The sequence below is a fragment of the Bufo bufo genome, chromosome 9 (genome assembly GCF_905171765.1).
Source record: "Bufo bufo chromosome 9, aBufBuf1.1, whole genome shotgun sequence".
Taxonomy (NCBI): Eukaryota; Metazoa; Chordata; class Amphibia; order Anura; family Bufonidae; genus Bufo; species Bufo bufo.
Genome location: NC_053397.1, coordinates 175227629 through 175249645, shown reverse-complemented (window position 1 = coordinate 175249645; position 22017 = coordinate 175227629). Strand labels below are relative to the sequence as shown.

Genomic DNA, 22017 nt, shown 5'->3' with positions numbered 1-22017 from the left:
GATCCGTTTGTATTATCTGTAATATAGCAAAGACGGATCAGACATGAACTCCACTGAAAGTCAATGGGAGACGGATCAGTTTTCTATTGTGGCAGAGAAAACCGATCCGTCCCCATTGACTTAAATTGTGTCCCAGGACGGATCCGTTTGGCTCAGTTTTGTCAGGCGGACAGCAAAACGCTGCAGGCAGTGTTTTGGTGTCCGCCTCCAGAGCGGAATTGAGACGTAACAGAGGCAAACTGATGCAGTCTGAGTGGATCCTTTTTCATTCAGAATGCATTAGGGGAAAACTGATCCATTTTGGACCGCTTGTGAGAGCCCATGATGGATGTCACAAATGGAAACCCAAAACGCGAGTGTGAAAGTAGCCTAAATGTGTTACAAAGCATGTAGCCAGTTTTTTTGGCTCCATTTGAGCCAGAATCTAAATGCAATTCCTTTAAAGGGTAACTGTCATGTTTTCATCAAAAAAATCAATTTTTGCATATGTTACTGCTGCAGCAGCATTATGCATAAAGCAATCTCTAGTTTCTTCACAAACCACCGTTTTCCTTGAGTTTTTCCCTTAGTTACGGCTGTTTAAACATTTACAATATGAGGACCTTCTCAAGATGGCTCCTCTGCCAGTTTTCTGAGGCCAAACTGCTTTCCCTCACTTCCCATACCCACTTGCTGTAGCCATTAGCTCCCTGCCAGCCAATCAGATTGAATTACTGAGAGACACGCCTTCTCACTCTGAAGCCTAATGCAGGCATGCAGTGTGAAGGACCGCCCCTCCGTCTTCCTGTCTTCTTAGCCAGAGACAGACAAACCATAGCAACTGTCTTTTAAGGGAGCATTGGAAGGGGGACAGAGGACATTAATGAAAGCTGTTATTATAAGGTAATTACAGATCTTTTGCCAATCATTGACAGACTAACTCAGGTATACATGCCTAGCTCTAATAAACTAGCAAAAAAATAAATAAATATGACAGTTACCCCTTTAACTCCTATTTGACCATGCTCATTGTACTTTGTACTTACTTATTGAAAAGGTTCAGCCCGATCCTGTAATGTCTTTTCCTGATCACGTCATTACTGAATGCCGGTGAGTCCCAGCTGTTGCGTGTCTCTTTGTGGTAGGTCTGTTTGCTCAGGGTCTGCTCCCGGATACTGTCTCTTGAAGACTCTGAGCTGCAGTTTATGGTATCGTTGGAATTAGAAGTGCTATTTATGCTGTCGTTGTCGCCATCCGAATAATCAGATTCCGATTTACTCTGTCTGTTTACAGTTCCATTAATTATCAACTGCGCATCGATAGGCCTTGGCCGGTGGCGGCTTTGGTCATCCTCCCTAGGGATGATTTTGGTTGGAATATGGGTGATATGTTTGGGACTCCCTTGCTGACTGTGGATCCCTCTTTCATACACGTTCTGTCTTTTTATAGATCCTTTTTCAGAACGATCACTAAGGTCTACTGAACTGTCACTAGGTGGTTCAATGGTAAGCAAAGGAAGATGGTCTATTCTTGACCGATGGTCCTGGCACTCCAGCGATGGGGTGCTCCGACAGCTAGTATCTGTATCCAACTTATCATCCTTATGAGTCATGGACCAATACTCTTGAGAAGAGTTCATTGATCTGAGTCTCAAGTCAGATTCTGTGCTGGACGGCCTGTCCACAGACTGAGAAAGAGGAAGAGGAGGGGAGAGTTCTTCCTCGTCAATATAGAGGGTAACATCACTGTAAGATGCCGTCATTTCATCAAGTTTCCTGTGATCAAGGTTATGTGCTGGCTTAATCTGACTACTTCTTTCTAATTCCCGACCTCTAACTTGTTCAGATGCTTGGACTTCATCGCCATGTAAACTTCGACAGTTTAAAGCATCATCAATAGATTCTGCAAGGGACTTGACCTGCCTGGAGAAAGCATCTTCTAGTTCTGTGATGGCATCAGCAAAATCGCTGGATGCAGCAGGAGATTTAAGTGACGTCTGCTCGGCGAGATCCCCACAATCCGATTGCACAATCCGGTGCCCTACTTTTGTGCCATCGTTTGACAGAGACATCTGCTTTCCTTCAAAATAGGAACTATGGACTTTCTCTGGTCCTTCAAAGGAGAACTGCATTCTCATATTGGACAAAACAATCCGTCTCGACATGCGGTTTTCGGACATGGAACTTCGAAGCCTCTCAAAATTCTTGTTCATCTGATATTGCCGGAAGGCAGTTTGGATAGTGCGTGCTGCATGTCTGGTTATGAGACGACCTCCATATTTGCGCTCCAGCATTTCCACCTTAAGAAATTAACACAAAGTGATTATCATAATAGAGTGACAGACACAGAAAATGCCCTAATAGCAAATCTCCATTAATGGGGTTGTCCACTCCTATACTATTAATGGCCTATCCTCAGGATAGGCCATCAATATGTGATTGGTGGGGATCCGACACACAGCTCCCCCCAATCAGCTGTTTCAGATTTGCTCCACCTCCACATATCTCCACACATTGTGCAGGGGACATGGCTTGTAGCCTGCAGGACACCCCCATTCATTTCAGTGGGAGCAGCACTGCACTAACTGGCAACACTAGGATATGCCACCAATGTCAGATAAGTGCAGGTCTCTAGAACAGAGCTTCCAAAGTGAACAAGAGGGCAACCGAGCATGGGCGGCTGCCCTCCATTCATTTCTACAGGAATGCCAAAAATTTCCAGCAGTTCCATAGAAGTGAGTGGAGCATTGACCATGCTTGCACGGTGCGCTCTCCTTCACTTTGGGGTCTCCGTTCTGGAGATGGGAGCAGGTCATAGAGGTGCAACAAGTACCAACACTTGGACGTGTTTAAGGCTCCTTTTCCCTTAAAGGGGTTTGCAAGTTACATTTGTAATAGGCCAGTGGCAGGAACATTGTTAAAATAATTTAAACAATCCCTTTAACACATATTCCAAGCCTCCCCAATCCAGCACTGCTGCTCGGACTCCCCAGCCAGGCTGCAGCGGTGACATGTTGTTGTGGTTGTGCTATCCTCTATATTGCTGCAGCCAATCACTGGTCTTGGTGGTGTACGGCAAGAGACAGCTGAAGCCCAGTAATTGTCTGCAGCAGTGTATGTCACATGACCCCTGCAGCCAATCACTAGCGTTAGTGGTGTACGGTAAGAGACAGCAGAAGGCCAGTAATTGTCTGTACAGGACGTCACCACTGCAGCCAAAACTATTAGTCACTGCTAAAGTCAGGCTGGGAGAACTGAGCGGCGGAGCTGGATCAGGACTGGGAAGGAGGGGGATCTGGATCTGGGAAGGTGAGTTAAGGATTTTAATTTTTTTATTATTTCAACAATGTCCCTCAAGTTGACCCATTTAAAATCTAGTTTGGAAACCCCCTTTCAGTCTTGTGGTTGTTGGTGGATTGAGCAGGCATATTCTGAGGTCTCTGCTATATAACAATGACATCCCATCCTATGAGACGCAGATAATAATGATTGCAGATTTTCTGTGGCAATAGGGAATTTAAAGTCGATGACATAATGTTATTTTCAAAAACAATACTAAAATATCATTGGAGGCGCTGGGAAGTGTGCCACAGAGTGCAGTCAGATTAGCTTTATAAAAAATACATATTGCTGAAAAAATTTCACAGGAAAAAACAACAACATGCTATTAACCTTATAATGACTAGGCCTATTTGGGTTTTAAAGGAGTTGTCCTATTACAAAAAATTATTCCCTATCCAAATAGGTGAGGGTCTGACCTCTGTGGCCCCCGGATATCACATGAAGAGGAGCTCTGTGTTCGCCTGTTTATATGGAGCACAATTGCACGGCTGTCTCTGGCAGTCTCATTATGTTGAACAGAGTGGCAGCACGCATGCGTGACCACAGCTCCATTTAAACAGGAGAACACAGAGCCCCTGTTCTCCTGATTATCGGGGGCCACAGCGGTCAGAACCCCGACGATCATACACTTATTTCCTACTCTGTAGATAAGAGATAATAGTTTGTAATGGGACCTTCTTTTTAAAGGGGTTGTCCCATCTAGACAATTATGGCATATCGATAGGATATAATAGGTGTGAATGCTGGGTCACATAGCAGAGAATGGAGAAAGCAGCTCATGCGCGTCTTGCTCTCCATTCATAGTGAGGCCCAGTTCTTGAGATATTAGCATGTCCCGCACATTTACGGCATATCCTATCGATATGCAGACTGGACAAGCCCTTCAGTGCCAAGCAACTTTCTGTTTGCTTTTTTCTCCTTGCATTTCGAGAGCCATTGAGGTGCGATTTCGCCATTTTTGCATTTTAAATGCTACATTATTAACCATAGGGCATAAATAATGTTAACTTTATTCTGAAAGTCAGTACGCTTCACTACTTTGCATTAAAAAACCTGCAAAATATAGTCATTAGTTTTTGTGTTTCCATATTTTGAAAATTGGTAGGAAAGTAGGTATGGTTAATTACGGTAGTTTCCTTATATTTATCATTGCAACTTAAAAAAAAAAAATTGCATAAAAAGTCACAAACTCAAAACTCACTCCAGTAGACGGGCTGAGTTTTTTTTTTTGGGCTTTTTTTTGCAGGATGAGTGGAGGTTTTCATTGGTACTGGTATTTTGAGGTACATATGACGTTCGCCTTTTATTACATTTTTTTTCTGGAGGCGGGATGAACAAGAAAACCTATTCTGGAAGTGATATTTATTTGTTGTGCTGTGGGGGTTAAATAATAAGATAAACTAAAAGGTCAAAAACGAGCACTAACCAGTATAATTACATTGATACATGACCATTAATATGTAATATGATAAAACTACATAACCACACTATGTCCCCTGATGATTTTGTAATAAAATGTAATAAAAAGATTAGTAGTTCAGTAAAGTAGTGCCACTTTATAACATGTTGTGTTTTATCATTTCAAGATTTCTGTTTCCTTTCATTGAACAGGAAGATTTTTGCTAACATTCAAAGGATCCATATAGATCGGATACTTCTCACAGCTAAAGCTGGCCATACACATTCAGCAGCGGTCGGCCAACCACTCGTACCTTTGGTGGCTTATCTTTGGTACGCCCCATACACATCATATAGACATCCAGTCCTGGTAAGATTGGCCAACCTTGTCTATGGGCAGCTTAAAGAGGTTGTCCAACCAAGGAGCCCAGGCCACTTCTGGTTCCCGCTGGACCAGGAAGTGGCTCAGTCCCGTAAACGATGCAGCCAATCATAGGCCTCAGCGGTCACATCTGCTTGAATGATGCGTCACTACGTGTCTTGTTCACACAAGTGATATGGACCATGTCAAAGTCTGTTCAGCGAAAAATTGATAATTTTGCATGCACGTTAAATAAGTTTTGCCTGCAACTGCGTTTCCGGTTTCCGTATTGCACCAGTTTGAAAACCATTTTCCAACCATGTGAAAAAAAGAAAAACACACAGCATCTTCTATTAACCATCAGGAAGAATGATGCTGTCCGTGAGCGGTCAGTTTTTTTTCCCACTGACCCAATAACTTGAACGGACCAGTCCTGCGTGAAAATGGATGAAGATAGAACATGCTGTGATTTTTCCTGAATGGACAGATGGTTGGTGAAAACCAAGGTGCAAATACACCCACTGAAACAAATGGTTCAGGGTTCAGTCCGGATGCTGTCCGTTGTAAACATCCGAGCGGAAACATTGCTTGTGTGAGATAAGTCTAAGCCAATCCTCGTTGTACTATATACAGCATATGTGTACTATATACAGCTGGAGCACCAATCTCTCCCGATCCGATGGTTTGTCACAATGGATCGCTGTAGGTAAAATGTATGGGCCTAAGGTCCAGCCTGGTAATTATATAAGGGGTTATAAAGACTTGCTGCAGTTGTATCCACCTCTCAGCTGTATCCACTAACAACAACCAGAGATGTTGTTCTCAGTGCAGCAGGAAGAGGAAGAGCCGTCCCAGGAGCGACAAACACGGAACCCAGCGGTGGGGACCAGAAAAGTATGATCTCCATCGTGGGTCGGCCACCCTGGGAGGTCTGTCTAACTCTTGGATAACCCCTTTAATCATATGTATATAGCATTACAACAAGAAACAGCGTTACCTGCTTGTCCTGCAAGTCTGAAGACAGCTCATAGCTCTCAGAGAGTGATCTTGAGCGTTTGATAGCCTCCTCCTCGGCCTGTTTCCGCAGAATAGATGTGGAATGCTGTAGTTTTGGCCTTCGTGACCGCTGTCCAGGGGACACTGAATAAATCCCATACGAAGGATGGTCGTACTGGTCGGGGCTTATAGAGGAGCTGTGTGTTATAGCTCCTTGGTGGTAGCCCGATGAGCCGTCTAAAGAAGCGCCAGTTTCACTTCCAGGGACCTCTCCTTCAACACTAAACAGGAGAAAAATGCAGAAAAAAACATAAGTCTAGGTGGCCACCAGAAAGTGGTCTTCATCCATTACATAAAACAACAGCTTTCACTGATCTGATCTATTTAGGACGGCAGGGTTTCATCGAAATCCATGTCCTCACACCTAGCATGCAAAGAAGTAGAAGGTCACATTCACGGATCTCACCTGTTACATTAACACGCAGTGAAGTACCTGCCTTTCATCTTGCTCGTCAGCAGAACTACCTTCGTGCATAGAAACCGAATGCAGGCATGTACTGGGCGTGTAGGAGACATTTGTGTCAGTCTTATCCTGAGGTCAAAGTCCTGACTGATCACACACTGAACTGATCAAAGTTTCTACTCTCAGAACCTTAAAGGAGCCTCCATGAAAAAAATAATCCTTTTCATTCTCTGTGACTAAATGACAAGAAAACTAAAACAAATGTATGGAGCTCCTTTCAAATACACGTAATAAAGGCATCAATGCCAGCGGCAAACTCCTTCCTTGAGGTGGTTCAGCTGGTGCAGGCGTCAGCAATCTCCGACACTCCAGCTGTTGGGAAACTACAACTCGCAGCATGCACCATTTACTTCTATGGGAGTTCCTAAAACAGTTCAGCAAATGTTCATGCTGGGAGTCGTAGTTTCAGCGCAGTTGGTTGACCTCTGAACTAGAGGTTGATCAGGCAGTCACGCTTACCATCAGTCTGAATAACCACAATTTTAAAGGGGCTGTCCAGTACTAAAGCAAGGTGCACCCCCTACGGCTAGGCCCCTGGTTGTACTGTATGTCCAGGAGTCAAATGCACATTATGTCCATATGAATGGAGTAGCTGGTCGAAGACACAGAAGACATAGATCAACCTGTAAGAAATAGACCCTGGTGGCACACGGCTCCAGAGTCAAAACCTCATTGGGTTGTCTTCTGCTGAACCTTTGGGGCCCATTGTTGTGTTACAGCCTGGAGGATCCTCTGGTGGACATGTCCAGCCCTGATTAATAATCCTATATCCGACACATATTTTTATATGTACAGTATATGTCATATCAAAGGACAACAATACTTTGTCACATGAGAGTTTTTATGCCATTCTCAGGCCAGGACTTCAGCCCTGACACATTTACTAAGATTTATGTCTGAAAACAGGTGTAAAAGAAGAGTCAAAACTACCGCCGTCAGGAGCTTGATTAGATATTATATCAGGCGCAAGGACTGCCAGAGGTGCGCTTACAGGTGTTGTCCGGGCTTTTTCTATTGATGATCTATCCTCAGGATAGGTCATCAATATCAGATCAGAATCAGATCAGATCAGCCGTTTGAGCAGACGGCGCACGTGCCACCTCCTTTCTCTCTTCCTACTCGCCGCTGTATGTCTATGGGACAGCAGTAGTGGACAGGAAGAGAGAAGGAAGGTGGCACGTGCGCACAGCATGCGCCGTCTACTCAAACAGCTGATAGGTGGGGGTGCCGGGTGTCAGACCACCGGCGATCTGATATTGATGACTTATCCTCAGAAAAAGCCCAGACAATCTCTTTAATTTATGACGACAGGAGAGAGACAAAGACCGGCTTTTCACGCCCCCATTACGTTGCCCTAGAACCCCAGTATTTGACAGCAGTACTCGGGGTAATAGACATTATATAAGGGCACACCAGAGTACTGTATGGGAGAATGTCAGTATGCCTGAATTCTCAGAGTACCATTTTGTCAGGACACACCCAAGGCGTATATGAGTGCAGACATTTTTACAATCTTATTATAGAAAGAGGTATAAAAAGAAAAGAGGAAAAGGTCGTCCGGCCCGCCCTGCGCTGTTCACTAGACCCTGTGCTCACAATGACATGAAATATGAAATACCAGCCCTGAGGGGGATCGTGGCTCTGTGGTTTTGAATTTTTCTGAGAAGCTGCTCAGATTTATGTTTTTCCTCGCGGCTGAATTCTCACTTCAGAGTTAAAGCGCCGTGGGATTCACAGAGCGTGATAATGAAAACTTCACGGAAACATTTAATTCTGTAGTCACTGTGAAGCCGCAGAATATACAGATTTTCTTCAGAAAAAAAACCCCAACTTAACTGGTAAAGTTTTAGTGTGCCGCAACGGTTTCACTGCTTTCCCCACTGATGGTACAGTAAAAAAAAAAAAACGTATACCGTATGGCTGATGCATATCACTGTATGCCTTTACAGGGGCACACATCGGAGGCTTGTGTTGGAGGTATACACTGGGGAATACTGGATACGAACTGAGCCGGAGCCAGTAACATGTGTCACATCACTGTCTGGGGTAGAGGTGGTACATATGAACGGGTGACATCTTTGAACTGTGTAATTACACTTTTTGATTTCTTTAGGTTTCAAGCAGAAGTGACATTTTTCTCAGACTAATTGGACGAGAGTATCTTCTTACTTCCCAGAGGAACTGTCACCACTCCTAACATACATTTGCAAGAAAAAGTATGTGAACCCTTTGAAATCATATGGATTTCTGCACAAATTGGTCATAAAATGTGATTTGATCTTCATCTAAGTCACAACAATAGACAATCACAGTCTGCTAAAACTAATAACACACAAAGAATTAAAGGTTACCATGTTTTTATTGAACACACCATGTAAACATTCACAGTGCAGGTGGAAAAAGTATGTGAACCCCTAGACTAATGACATCTCCAAGAGCTAATTGGAATGAGGTGTCAGCCAACTGGAGTCCAATCAATGAGATGAGATTGGAGGTGTTGGTTACAGCTGCCCTGCCCTATAAAAAACACACACCAGTTCTGGGTTTGCTTTTCACAAGAAGCATTGCCTGATGTGAATGATGCCTCACACAAAAGAGCTCTCAGAAGACCTACAATTAAGAATTGCTGACTTGCACAAAGCTGGAAAGGGTTATAAAAGTATCTCCAAAAGCCTTGCTGTTCATCAGTCCACGGTAAGACAAATTGTCTATAAATGGAGAAAGTTCAGCACTGCTGCTACTCTCCCTAGGAGTGGCCGTCCTGTAAAGATGACTGCAAGAGCACAGCGCAGACTGCTCAATGAGGTGAAGAGGAATCCTAGAGTGTCAGCTAAAGACTTACAAAAGTCTCTGCCATATGCTAACATCCCTGTTAGCGATTCTACGATACGTAAAACACTAAACAAGAATGGATTTCATGGGAGGATACCACAGAGGAAGCCACTGCTGTCCAAAAAAAACATTGCTGCACGTTTACAGTTGTCACAAGAGCACCTGGATGTTCCACAGCAGTACTCGCAAAATATTCTGTGGACAGATGAAACCAAAGTTGAGTTGTTTGGAAGAAACACACAACACTGTGTGGAGAAAAAGAGGCACAGCACACCAACATCAAAACCTCATCCCAACTGTGAAGTATGGTGGTGGAGGCATCATGGTTTGGGGCTGCTTTGCTGCGTCAGGGCCTGGACGGATTGCTATCATCGAAGGAAAAATGAATTCCCAAGTTTATCAATACATTTTGCAGGAGAACTTAAGGCCATCTGTCCACCAGCTGAAGCTCAACAGAAGATGGGTGTTGCAACAGGACAACGACCCAAAGCATAGAAGTAAATCAACAACAGAATGTATTAAACTGAAGAAAATACACCTTCTGGAGTGGCCCAGTCAGAGTCCTGACCTCAACCCGATTGAGATGCTGTGGCATGACCTCAAGAAAGCGATTCACACCAGACATCCCAAGAATATTGCTGAACTGAAACAGTTCTGTAAAGGGAAATGGTCAAGAATTACTCCTGACCGTTGTGCACGTCTGATCTGCAACTACAGGAAACGTTTGGTTGAAGTTATTGCGGCCAAAGGAGGTTCAACCAGTTATTAAATCCAAGGGTTCACATACTTTTTCCACCTGCACTGTGAATGTTTACATGGTGTGTTCAATAAAAACATTGTAACATTTAATTATTTGTGTGTTATTAGTTTAAGCAGACTGTGATTGTCTATTGTTGTGAATTAGATGAAGATCAGATCACATTTTATGACCAATTTGTGCAGAAATCCATATCATTCCAAAGGGTTCACATACTTTTTCTTGCAACTGTATCTGTTTTAGCAACCACTTGCATCCCCCATGTAATAACTATTCTGGAACATCTATTGTTATGTCTGTATGTTGTGCCATTCCTTTATTATTCCTGCTAGAAGTTAGAAATGAAATACTAGCAGATGGGTTTTACCAGTTTTGGGAGGTGTGTCCCTGCGCACTCTGACAATATCCAAACCGTGCTGTCAGTGTCAGATTGTGCAGGGACACACTCGCAACTAGTAACACCCATGTGGACCTTAATTGCAGACTGTCAGCAATTCATTCATAACTTCTAACAGGAATAATAAAGGAACGGTACAATGTAGAGTCATAAGCATAGATGCTCCAGAATTGTTAATACATGGGAAATGGAAGTAGTTACTAAAATAGACATGTCAGGAGAGGCGACAGGTCCTCTTTAACGTTCTCTGTTTGCAGTCTCTCTGTAAATGTTCAGAAACTTATTCAATCCCTTACTGACGCAATACCATAATAAACAGACTGGAAGGATGGGGGAAGAGGGGACGCAGCTGCAGCTACTTTCTTGCTCTATTTCTGCGCAGCTGCACGTAGAGAGATACCATAAGCTGCAGGAATCGCCACCTAAGTTTGGACAAACATCACAACAGGAGGACCCTTCCCATTCAAAGTATGCAATGAAAACCGATACACTTACAGGCAAACGAACGTAAAAAGACTATACACACAACGGGCAGGGTTGTTAGGTAATACACGTCTACAACTGCCTAGGGAGTTAGCTTTATTCACATAGAATGTGCGATCCACAAAATTCATATAATGTCCGTGTGACGTCTGTGTTGAATGTGTTTTTTTTTGCGGACGCATTGACTTTAATGGGTCCGTGGTCCGCCAGGTATAGGACATGTTCTATCCCTTTGCGGAATGGACATATGGATGCGGAAAGCACAAGGATCATCATCTGTATGTCCTTTCTGCAACAGATCGAACATGTCCTATTCTTGGCTGCAAAAAAAAAAAAAAAAAAAGCTGCACAGACATCACACAGACATCATCCGTATTTTGGGGATCGGCTTTTTGCGGACTACAAAATTCATACTGTTGTGTGCATGAGGCCTAAATAAAACTAACAAGAACAAAAGTTAGAAAAAAAACTAAAAAAGAACTCCAAACCTTTATAAACTAGAGAACTCCGCAGAATGTGGCAGACCTTTATACCTATAGTGCTGTGCAGAGGAAAGCTGCTCCAGTCCTATTTCTGGAGGCCTGCAGCCTATATATAGCGGTAAGTACAGTACACGCTCGTGTTCTTTTTATATTCATCCACTGAGGTTCCTGTTCTTTGATTACTCCTGTCCCGTCATTCTGCTCACCCTCCTCTCACAAGCCTGGGATGACGACAGTCACCAGTCATACGTTTAGTACACACAAAGCCAGGCCCTCTGGAGGTAAATACCGGCCTTCTAGAAACATCCTATTTCCCAGAGCGTCATAGTATTTGCACTGCAGGACAAGTTTGCATCAGACTGTGTACAGACTAACAACAAATCCTTCTTCTCTACACGTTGCAGATTACGAGCGGTTTTTCCCCCGTGCAGGTTCTCTTGCAGAAAACCTGCAGCTTAATACAGTACGAGCAAAGCGTATGAGATTGTACACTTGGCTTTTTTGTTCCGTGCCGAAATTAATCTGAAGTGCGTTTTTTGAAATCTGCAGGATGTCACTTCTCCGTGCGGTGCGTACAAGAGTGAGATCTGCATCAAATCAAATATCCGCATCAAATATCCACATTAAAAATTCTCACCGAATTTATGCAAGACAGTCCGTATCCATGTGCCGGTATCCTAATAGGTGGTGCTTGGTATACTGTGAAGATGCTGTCTGAGAATTGCAGCCCCTTCAAGATGCCTGCAGTTGGACCACCACTCATCAGATATTGATGACCTATCCTAAGTCCTGACCTGCTTTTGTCTGACTACCCCTTAGTCAGGAAAGGGACTGTCACCCAGTTGGGGCCTGCAATTTAGGGCAGATCATCCAAATAGGTAGACACGGCGGTTTTCATGGAGATTAGGGGATTCTCTGTATCCTACCTACACGAGAGGGTCAGTATTACAGAGTAGGGTTTCAATAGGCAAACATTTAGGAGTATTGAGGGTCAGAGTGGGGTGTTAGTGGGTGCCGGTGTTCAGGGATATACACAAGGAAAGATTCAGGTAGAGGTAGTTAGGGTCAGCTGTCTGTCTCTCTGTTCATCTTTGGGTATCTTCATCTGTCTGATTTAGTATTCAGTGCACCATCATCATTTGGTTGCTGTCATCCAGCAATGAGTATCTACCCCTGTACCTTGGTTCCATGCCATTGTTGATACGGGCTACATAATAATATTCTTGCGCCCATCCAGTTATACAATTCAGCCCTATTGTAAGTCCTGGGGGTATCTGAGTACCGGAAGACAACACTGGTAAGTACCTGGAAAAGGCAACTGACATATAGTAAGTGAAGTCCAGATCTGCAGTCTTATAAAAAACCAGCGTCGTTACAGTAACATCCTGTCTAGGAGGAATAACGGAGGAACAGCACAATCCAGAGTTCTAAGAAAAGATGCTCCAGGATTTTGAGGAATAGAAGTATTTACTAAAACAGAAATATCAGGAGAGCAGATATAGTATTCCCAAGATGGTCCTATTTTCCTGTTTAGCAAGCGGTATTGGCTGTACAACTGTGCAAACCTCACATAGACTAGGATTTAACTTCCCTGCTTATTCGATCCATCTGGAATAATCCTAATATATTATGCAATACAGTGCTTCATAACGAAACAAGAGTTTAACTGTACTGTGAGAACATGATTTATTGTGTGCCTCTAGGCACGCTGCCCCCCACAGTCATGACAAAGTATTACTGCTGCCAGTGCCAGCTCCACTCGCATGAATCCACATTTGTTGGCGTTTGGCATGCTGTGAATATCTGATCATCTGCGGGCTAAGGGCACCGAGCTGTGAAATGAAGTTCACCCAGAAACAATGCACCTTGCTCGGTTGCTTCTCACTTTAGTGAATTACATTACCTGACTTATTTTTTTAACCGCGTTCTTCAGACAGAAAACGCTCGCCGCCGTCTGCCTGACACATGGCATATGGATTTTTCTATTAAATCTAAAGCTAATGTGTAAAATGAGACTCAACTAAATATATTTAACATCAAATTTTACGTTGGAGCAGTCATAGGAAATTCCAACATTTTTGGGGCTGTGACGGAAACAGCAAGGGGACTGGCAAGCGGCAACGAAAACTAAAAAAATAAAAAATATATAAATAAAAATCGCTATATTTTGGGTCATCCCCATTAGATGGATACACAGTGGATTTGCGTGTGACAAATCTGCAGCACTTTATAGTAATTTATAATGAATTGAAATGTCATCAATGTGATGCAAAAAAATTAAAAAATCCACTGTGTAAATTGACCAGAGGTGCCAATGTCAATTCATGCTTCGGATATCGACCGCGGATTTGACCCTTTACAATGCATGGGGTGAAATATTTGGCAAATCTGCAGCAAAAACCGACACAAATCCAATAGTTACAAAAATCGGCTCTGTGTGTCCGTACTCTTATTCTTCAAGGTACTCCAGCTTACTCCCACATGGCACAAATAAATAGGGGTGGACGTATGAACTGTCTGAGGCCTCATTCACGCGAATGTGAAAATCGGCTGTGCGACGGGCATTTCTGTAACGTCCGTCACATGGTGGTTTTCAAAGCCTATTAAAGTCTAGTGAATAGTGGCCGTTCAAAAATAGGATAGGTGCTATTTTGGGCCATTTTCACAGCGAGACTAACCCCATTGAAATCAGCGGGACAGTTTTTTTGCGGCCGTTTAGACAGGAGTGCACTCGTAACACAACCGTTAAAAATGGTTACACCGAGTAAAATTTGGCCTTTCGGGGTTAAAAAAAAATGTTCTACTACTCACATCATTCACTTGCATGTGTGGGGACACTCACTCCTCATTGGAGGCAGCAGGACCTGAAACACCTAGTCTGGTGACATCACATGATCATGCTTGGAGTGTAAGGTACACCCCCCCAACTGGTTACCTCCCCTCTGTAGCCTTACTGAAGGCTAATAGCAATTCATTCATAACTTCTAGTAGAAATAATAACAGAAAGACACAACATAGAGCCATAAGAACAGATTCCCCAGAATTGTTATTACATGGGGAATGCATGAAGCTATTAAAACAGGAATGTCAGGAGTGGTAAAAGGTCCTTTTTAATGGCGGTTTTTTAAAACTGTTGCCTGAATATACCCTAAAAGACATTTTTCATCTCAAAGCAATTAAGCGTGCTCCAACGCATGCCTCTAGATGAAGGCATTCTTCCTTAAAAGTATTGCATTGTTCCTAGGGGAGAATACAATACCTCATTAAAGGTGCTAAATGGCAGCACACGGAATTTGATATGGGTCAGTAACCCAGACATGTTGTGCAGTCTGTGTACCATGTGATTACTGCACATGACATTACTGTGTGCATGAGCCTGTAGGAAGATTACATTGTAAGTACCATTGAGGAAAGGGATTGACATAAGTGAATATGCTCAATGAATACAGTGCATTTATAAAGTCTTCAGTCAGACCCTTTCACGTTTTTCACATTTTGTTATGTTGTTGCCTTGAGCTAAAACTTAAAAAATTTAGTTTTCCCCATCAGTCTGCACTAAATCTCCCTTAAATGCTTGCAAATGTAGAAAAACACAAAATTTCACATGGACATAGGTATTCAGACCCTTTGCTATGACCCTTGACATTTTGCTCTGGGGGTCTGCCATTTGATCATGTTTGAGATGTTTCTGCACCTTGATTGGAGTCCACCTGTGGTAAAAATCTATAATTTGGCTATTATTTGGAAAGACACACCACTGTTTGCATAATGTCTTACAGCTAACAATGCATATCACAGAAAAAAACAAGCCACAAAGAGGAAAGAACTGCCTGTAGAGTTCCGAGACATTATTGTGTGAAGGCACAGATCTGAAGAAAGGTACAAAAAATGTCTGCCCCGCTGAAAGCTCCCAAGAGAAAGTAACCTCCATTATTCTTCAATGGAAAAAGTTTGGAACAACTAGGACTCTTCCTACAGCTCGCCACCCCTCCAAACTAATCAGGGGAAAAGGACCTTGGTAAAAGAGGTGACCAAGAACCCACTGGTGACTCTGGCTGAGCTCCAAAAGACAGGAGAAACTTCTAGAAGGCCAACCATCACTGCAGCACTCCACAAATCTGGGCTTTATGACAGAGTGGCAAGAAACACGAAAGATTGAAAAAAAAAGCACCTAAAAGGACTCTCAGACTGTTATAAACAGTCTCTGGTCTAATGAAACCAATATTTAACTTTTTGGCTCGAATTCTAAGCATTATGTCTGGAAGAAACCAGGCACTGCTCATGACCTGTCCAATACCATCCCTACAGTGACGCATGGTAGTCAGAGTTGAGGGAAAGCTGAATGGTGCAAAGTACAGAGATAATCTTAATAAAAACCTGATTCAGTCTGGATTTCAGACTGGGCCAGAGGTTTACCCTTCGACAAGACAATGACTCAAAGCACACCGCCAAGAGAACACAGGACTGGCTCTGTGAAAGCTCTTTAGTGGACCAGCCAGAGCCCCGACTTGAACCCAATTGAACATCTCTGGGGAGAACAGAAAAAAGCTGTCCATCGATGGTCTCCATCCAACCTGACAAAACTTGAGAGGATCTGCAGAGAAGAATAGCAGAAAAATCCCCAAATCCAGGTGTGCAAACCTTGTGGCATCAAACCCAAAAAGACGGGAGGCTGTAATCGCTGTCAAAGGTGCTTCAACTACGTCCTGAATAAAGGGTCTGAATACTTATGTCAATGCAATGTTTTAGTTTTTTCTTTTCAAAAAATTAGCAAAGATTTTGAACATTCTTTTTACTGTTGTCATTATGGGGGACTAAGTACAGAACGATGGGGAAACATTTGAACTTTTTAGCACAAGGCCTCAACATAACAAAATGTAAAAAAAAGTGAAAGGGTCTGAAGACTTTCTGAATGCATTGTAGACGCAACGAGAGAAAAAAAAATGCACTCTATTGTGTTAAACGGCATTCTGTTAACGGTTATAATCCCAGCACCTCATGAAGAAATGTCTGACAGTGAGAAAAAAATTCCATTCCAGCTCATATGGTTAAATCATTAAACCCCAGCCTCACAACACAGAGCTCATTCACTTGCACAGAAAAGCCAGCAATCTGACAGCAGGGCTCAGACTTAGCGGGAGATGCCAGGAAGTGTAATCAAGACTCCAAAATGTCTGCAGCCCTGTACGGAAAGAGCAACCTATGAAATATTGAGGGCTATTTCTTCAGTCTCGCAGAACACTTAGGGCCATAAAACCAGCAGCTGCCGGGAATTAAAAATCTGTCTAATGAGCTTCCCAAATCTCTCTTTTTGGAATTAAAGTTCAGAGCGAAAGCTAATTCTGGAATAGTAACATTCCTCGAAGACTCCTACAGTTCTTCCAACAGCTGACTCCTGGAATGTGAGCATTCATCCTAAATAAAGTAGTAGACAGATCGAGAAGCCTCTGGCCTGGCAGCTGGGAGCTCGCAAGCCTTAATATAGTATGACTGCCGCAGCCGCATATCCAAACATTCATTTTCCCTTACCCTATAATTACACAGCTTCCATAGAAATGCTGTCAAGCCAAAAACAAAAATTGCATTTTGAGGCATTTATGATAAATTGCATTCATCTCCGTGCATTTAATCTTTGTACATCAATCTACAAATAAATGTATTATGCAGCAATTAAAGGACAATGGGAAAATGTGTGAAGCTGGGCATGCCATTTATACCTCCCGCGGTTCTAGGGAATACAACTTGCAGGGGTCCGGGCGCTGTGGTCCGAGCATCATAAAAAATGCAGCGGTTTTACAAATTTGTAACGCTAACCTATTGCTGTGTAATTCAGTTAGGTCAGTGTATGCATGTGTGATTTCAAGATATCATTCCAGCTTCCGTAAAATACTGAACAGGACAGTAAAATCCAAGAAAGAGGACAAATGCAAGCAGCTAACGCGTTTCAGACCAATGATATGATGCCTAAAAAACACACAGCCAGTCGCACGGTGATGAAGATATATATATATATATTTTAATTTGCAGTAATGCAAGCCTTAAACATACTGATAATAAGGATTATATGAAGCTTGACCCCCGCACACATATACACTCACTTTTCAGTGGGGAGAGAGAAGAAAGCTGCTGGCAGATACTTCTGGTGGCAAATTTTCCCCGGGAGAAGAAAAGGATCAGGCGAAAACATTCCTGGTCTCCCCCAAAGTCATCTTTCGGGGGAGAGTTAGGAGCTCCCCAACATTAGATTGAGGTTCGGTCCCAGCCGACAACACACTAATGCAGGGATGGCCAACCTGCAGCTCTCCAGCTGTTGCAAAACTACAACTCCCAGCATGCCCAGAGTACCAACAGCTATTAGTCTACTGCAGGTCATGGTGGGAGTTGTAGTTTTACAACAGCTGGAGAGCCTCAGGTTGGCCATCCCAGCACTAATGTCTATTGGGGTCTGTACACTTTGCTGTAATGGAAATCACAACATCCACTGACTTATAATGGGGTCTGATGGGGATCTGTTGTGGTGTCTGTTATTTCAACAAGTTCTTCCTGTCTAATGTGATGAAACAGTAGTGTGAACGCAGCCTAGTGCCTCTATGGTGATGAGATGCAAGCGATATGTAGCAGGAAGTACAGTACATTGTCCATTCGTTTCCTTGAGAGATTGCTGAGGATCCCCCAGACATTAGTGTGCATTGATACTACATACTACAAACGGATAGGACATTGGACACATCTGAAATGCCACCCAGATCCTATTGTATCCACTGTAGGCAGACAGCAGGAATTATATTGCAGGGAGTGTATATCTCACCCAGAAAGTTAAGCTGGGCGAGATATTAAAAGCCGGATAATGTTGTTTTGTTGCTGAACTGTTGGTAAATGAGAAGATCTGGGCCGGCTTTATCGGAGTGGTGAATAGGTGGTAGTGGGACGGACTCACCACTCCGGCTCCCCTACAGAGAGTGTGGGAGACTCAGTCCGTCCAGCTGAGAAAGGGGGCGTCATTACAGGTGCATCAAAGCCTGAGGGAACCAGCAGCAGCTCTCTGTAAAAGAAGTCTGCAGGCTGGTACCAGAGCCGAGTATTACCAGCACCCCTGGGAGCGCGAGGCAGGGGTGCTCAGTCACTATACCAGCCCAGCCAGGCGAACGCTTTTTGGTGTTGTTTCTCTTCTGTTGTTTAATCCATATTGGAGCTGAACTAAATCCCTACGTTACTTTATCAGGACTGTTGCGTCCGTGTCTCCGCCACACTGCCCTACCATGCTTCAGGACTTTACACCACTTAAAGGGGCTGTCTCACTTCAGTAAGTGGCATTTATCATGTAGCGAATGTTAATACAAGGCACTTACTAATGTACTGTTATTATCCATCTTGCCTCCTTTGCTGTCTGGATTCATTTTTCTATCACATAATACACTGCTCGTTTCCATGGTTACAGACCACCTAGCAATCTATCAGCAGTGGCCGTGCTTGCACAATATAGGAAAAAAGCACTAGCCTATGTGCAGTGGCGTACATAGAGAAGTAAGGGCCCCATAGCAACGATCAAACCAGGCCCCCCCACACACAGCAACAAAGGGTTTCCTCCTGAACCCCTTTCAATGACCCATGGGCCATTTTTCCACTGCCTCATTTGCTAAAAGGTGTTCCTTTAGAGGGTAGAGTCGTGACCACGTTTTCACCTAGAGTAGAAGAGGAGATAATCCCAACTAAGACTGGGCCCCCTCTTGCCCTGGGCCCCATAGCAGTCGCATGGTCTGCCGCTATGGTAGTTATGCCACTGCCTATGTGCGCTCCCATGGTCTCGGCCACCAGAGAGACTGACGCTTTTTCTTATAGTGTGTAAGCACGACCACCACTGATGGATTTGAGGGTGGTCTGTAACCATGGAAACGAGCGGTGTATAAAGTGATGGAAAAATAAATCCAGACAGTAAAGGAAGCAATATGGACAATCACAATACATTAGTAAGTGCCTTGTATTAACTTCCTCTACATGATAAATACAACTTGCTAAAATGAGACAAACTCTTTAAAGGTAATGTATCATTAGAAAATGACGTATTGTTTAAATTACGTTTTGATGTTAAACATATATTTTTTTGAATTTTTGGCGTGTTTTTTTTTGCCATTTTTCCATATCACTACCTATATATATTTTTTCATGTAAATAATACAGCAATTTTAACACTGGTCACTAGGCCTAAAATACCATATGTTAAGACTTCCTGTCTTTTGAGCAGTTACATGGTCCATAGACACAATGAACAGGTGAGGACTCATTGACTTCTATAGGAGAGTTTTCTTGGCATGCTCTGTGATCTGTGCAGAGGCCAGGGGGGAGTAGATAAGCTGTGATATCCCCCTATTGTGTATGGTAGATCCTATGTTATCTATGCCGAGGTGTTACTTGTCATTGTAATTCTTCCTGTGCTGATAATGAGATAGCTACTGAAAAGTTATTTTTACAGAACAATAAATCATGACTTATTATTAGGCCTAGCGTCCAGTGTGAAAATTGCAGGATTATATATATTTTTTAATATAATGACATGGAAAAATTAACAAAAAAAAACGCTTTACATAAAAAAGTGATTTAAACAGTAGGTCATTTTCTGATGACACATTTCCTTTAATTCTGTAATATCTGTACTTCTTTCAATATTTCTAGAAAAAACAGAAGTTGCAGTATGCATTGTACATGCTGGACATCCTTGTATCATATGTCGTGAATCTCTCCACGTCTTCTAGCTTTATGACATTATACAGTAATTCCATGCATGGTATATGATATTTACTACAATGGGCTCCTTTAGGAATTACCTGAAAGAGCCCATTACATGGAACTACAAGCTGCAGAAGGTGAAACAACATTTTGTGTCCAAAGAATCTTTCTGGCCAATTAAATACCATACTTTACTAAGGCTACTTTCACACCTGCGTTTAGGTCGGATCCGTCTGGTATGTGCCCAGACGGATCCGCACCTATAATGCAAACGCTTAGATCCGTTCAGAACGGATCCGTTTGCATTATCATAAACAAAAAAAATAAAATAAAATTTTTTTTTTTTTTTTTTTGTTCATGATAATGCAAACGGATCCGTTTTGACTTTACATTGAAAGTCAATGGGGGACGGATCCGTTTGAAAATTGAGCCATATTGTGTCAACTTCAAACGGATCCGTCCCCATTGACTTACATTGTAAGTCTGGACGGATCCGTTTGCCTCCGCACGGCCAGGCGGACACCCGAACGCTGCAAGCTGCGTTCAGGTGTCCGCCTGCTGAGCGGAGCGGAGGACAAACGGAGCCAGACTGATGCATTCTGAGCGGATCCGCATCCATTCAGAATGCATTAGGGCTGGACGGATCCGTTCGGGGCCGCTTGTGAGCCCCTTCAAACGGAACTCACAAGCGGAGCCCCGAACGCTAGTGTGAAAGTAGCCTAACTGAAGGAACCAAGACACTCAATACAAAACCAGAACCAACACAAAAAATAATGTTGCTCTATCAAACTTCACCATCCAAACTGCACGATTCAACCCCCAAGGTAGTTCAGATGGTGCGGTATGACTGACACCTACTGTACTCCACATCAAATGTGCTCACAGGGTTGCCACTTCCATTCCACCACATGGCTTGGAGGAGCATCATCTGAAAGAAACTCAGAGTAGCAATCTAAGAACTAATAGGGGAATGTACTACACTCTGCGCTACATAATTCTGGCTTCAAAAAGGTCACAAAATCGGGGCTTGAAACTTTTTGGGCTTATTTGTGCAAACATTTTGCAACAGTTTACATTTTTACATCATTCACTCCAATTTTGAAAAGTGGGCAGGGAAGTTAAAAAGACGTAATCTTACTCCAGTTACTGCAGTAACATCTAGACCAATGTCATGTTTTTGATAAATTTGGCCTAAATTACGCCAATGCAGACTCAGAAAAACTGATTTCAAAAATTCCCCTCATGATAAATTCTCCTAATATGTATACACACATGAACGCTATGTAATTTCTGTTGAGTTTTTTTTGAGGAGGGCTTCTAGAAAGTTCTTGTATATTTGAGGTGGGAACTACTGTGTAATTGTTTCATTCGAAAGACAAGAACTTGGCCAAGAACAAAAAGTTCCAAATACAAAGCTCAAATTAGTTTAGTACTCCAAATGACCCAATTTCATTTCCCCATGCACCTATAGGATATATACAAGCTTGGGCCCATTCCTTTTAATAGAAATTTAATATTGGGGTCCTCGGATCTATACAGTTTACAGGCGGGCTACAGATCACCCCCTGCAACTAGAAACGGCACTCCTTGCTCTGGGCCTAACACCACCTTCTGCACCAAAAAATACCAATACCATGCATGGTGCTTGGGTTCACTAAGCTTTATAAAAGCACCACATATTTACTGTTAAAAAACATCTAATAATTTAATTTTTTTTCCGGAGAAATTTAGTAGATGTGAAGCA

At 42.9% G+C, this 22017-nt stretch overlaps 1 protein-coding gene across 7 annotated transcripts in view; it reads right to left on the bottom strand.

The window, feature by feature from the left end:
* The window catches only part of IQSEC1 (IQ motif and Sec7 domain ArfGEF 1), a 229475-nt gene that overhangs the window by 69664 nt on the left and 137794 nt on the right, over positions 1-22017 (bottom strand). For all 7 annotated transcript variants that reach the window (XM_040406682.1, XM_040406683.1, XM_040406684.1 and 4 more), the window contains exons 2-3: positions 6077-6356; positions 1026-2278 (exon numbers count right to left, since the gene is read on the bottom strand). In XM_040406682.1, coding sequence (XP_040262616.1) covers positions 1026-2278; positions 6077-6356 — 1533 coding nt within the window. The remainder of the gene's footprint in view (positions 1-1025; positions 2279-6076; positions 6357-22017) is intronic.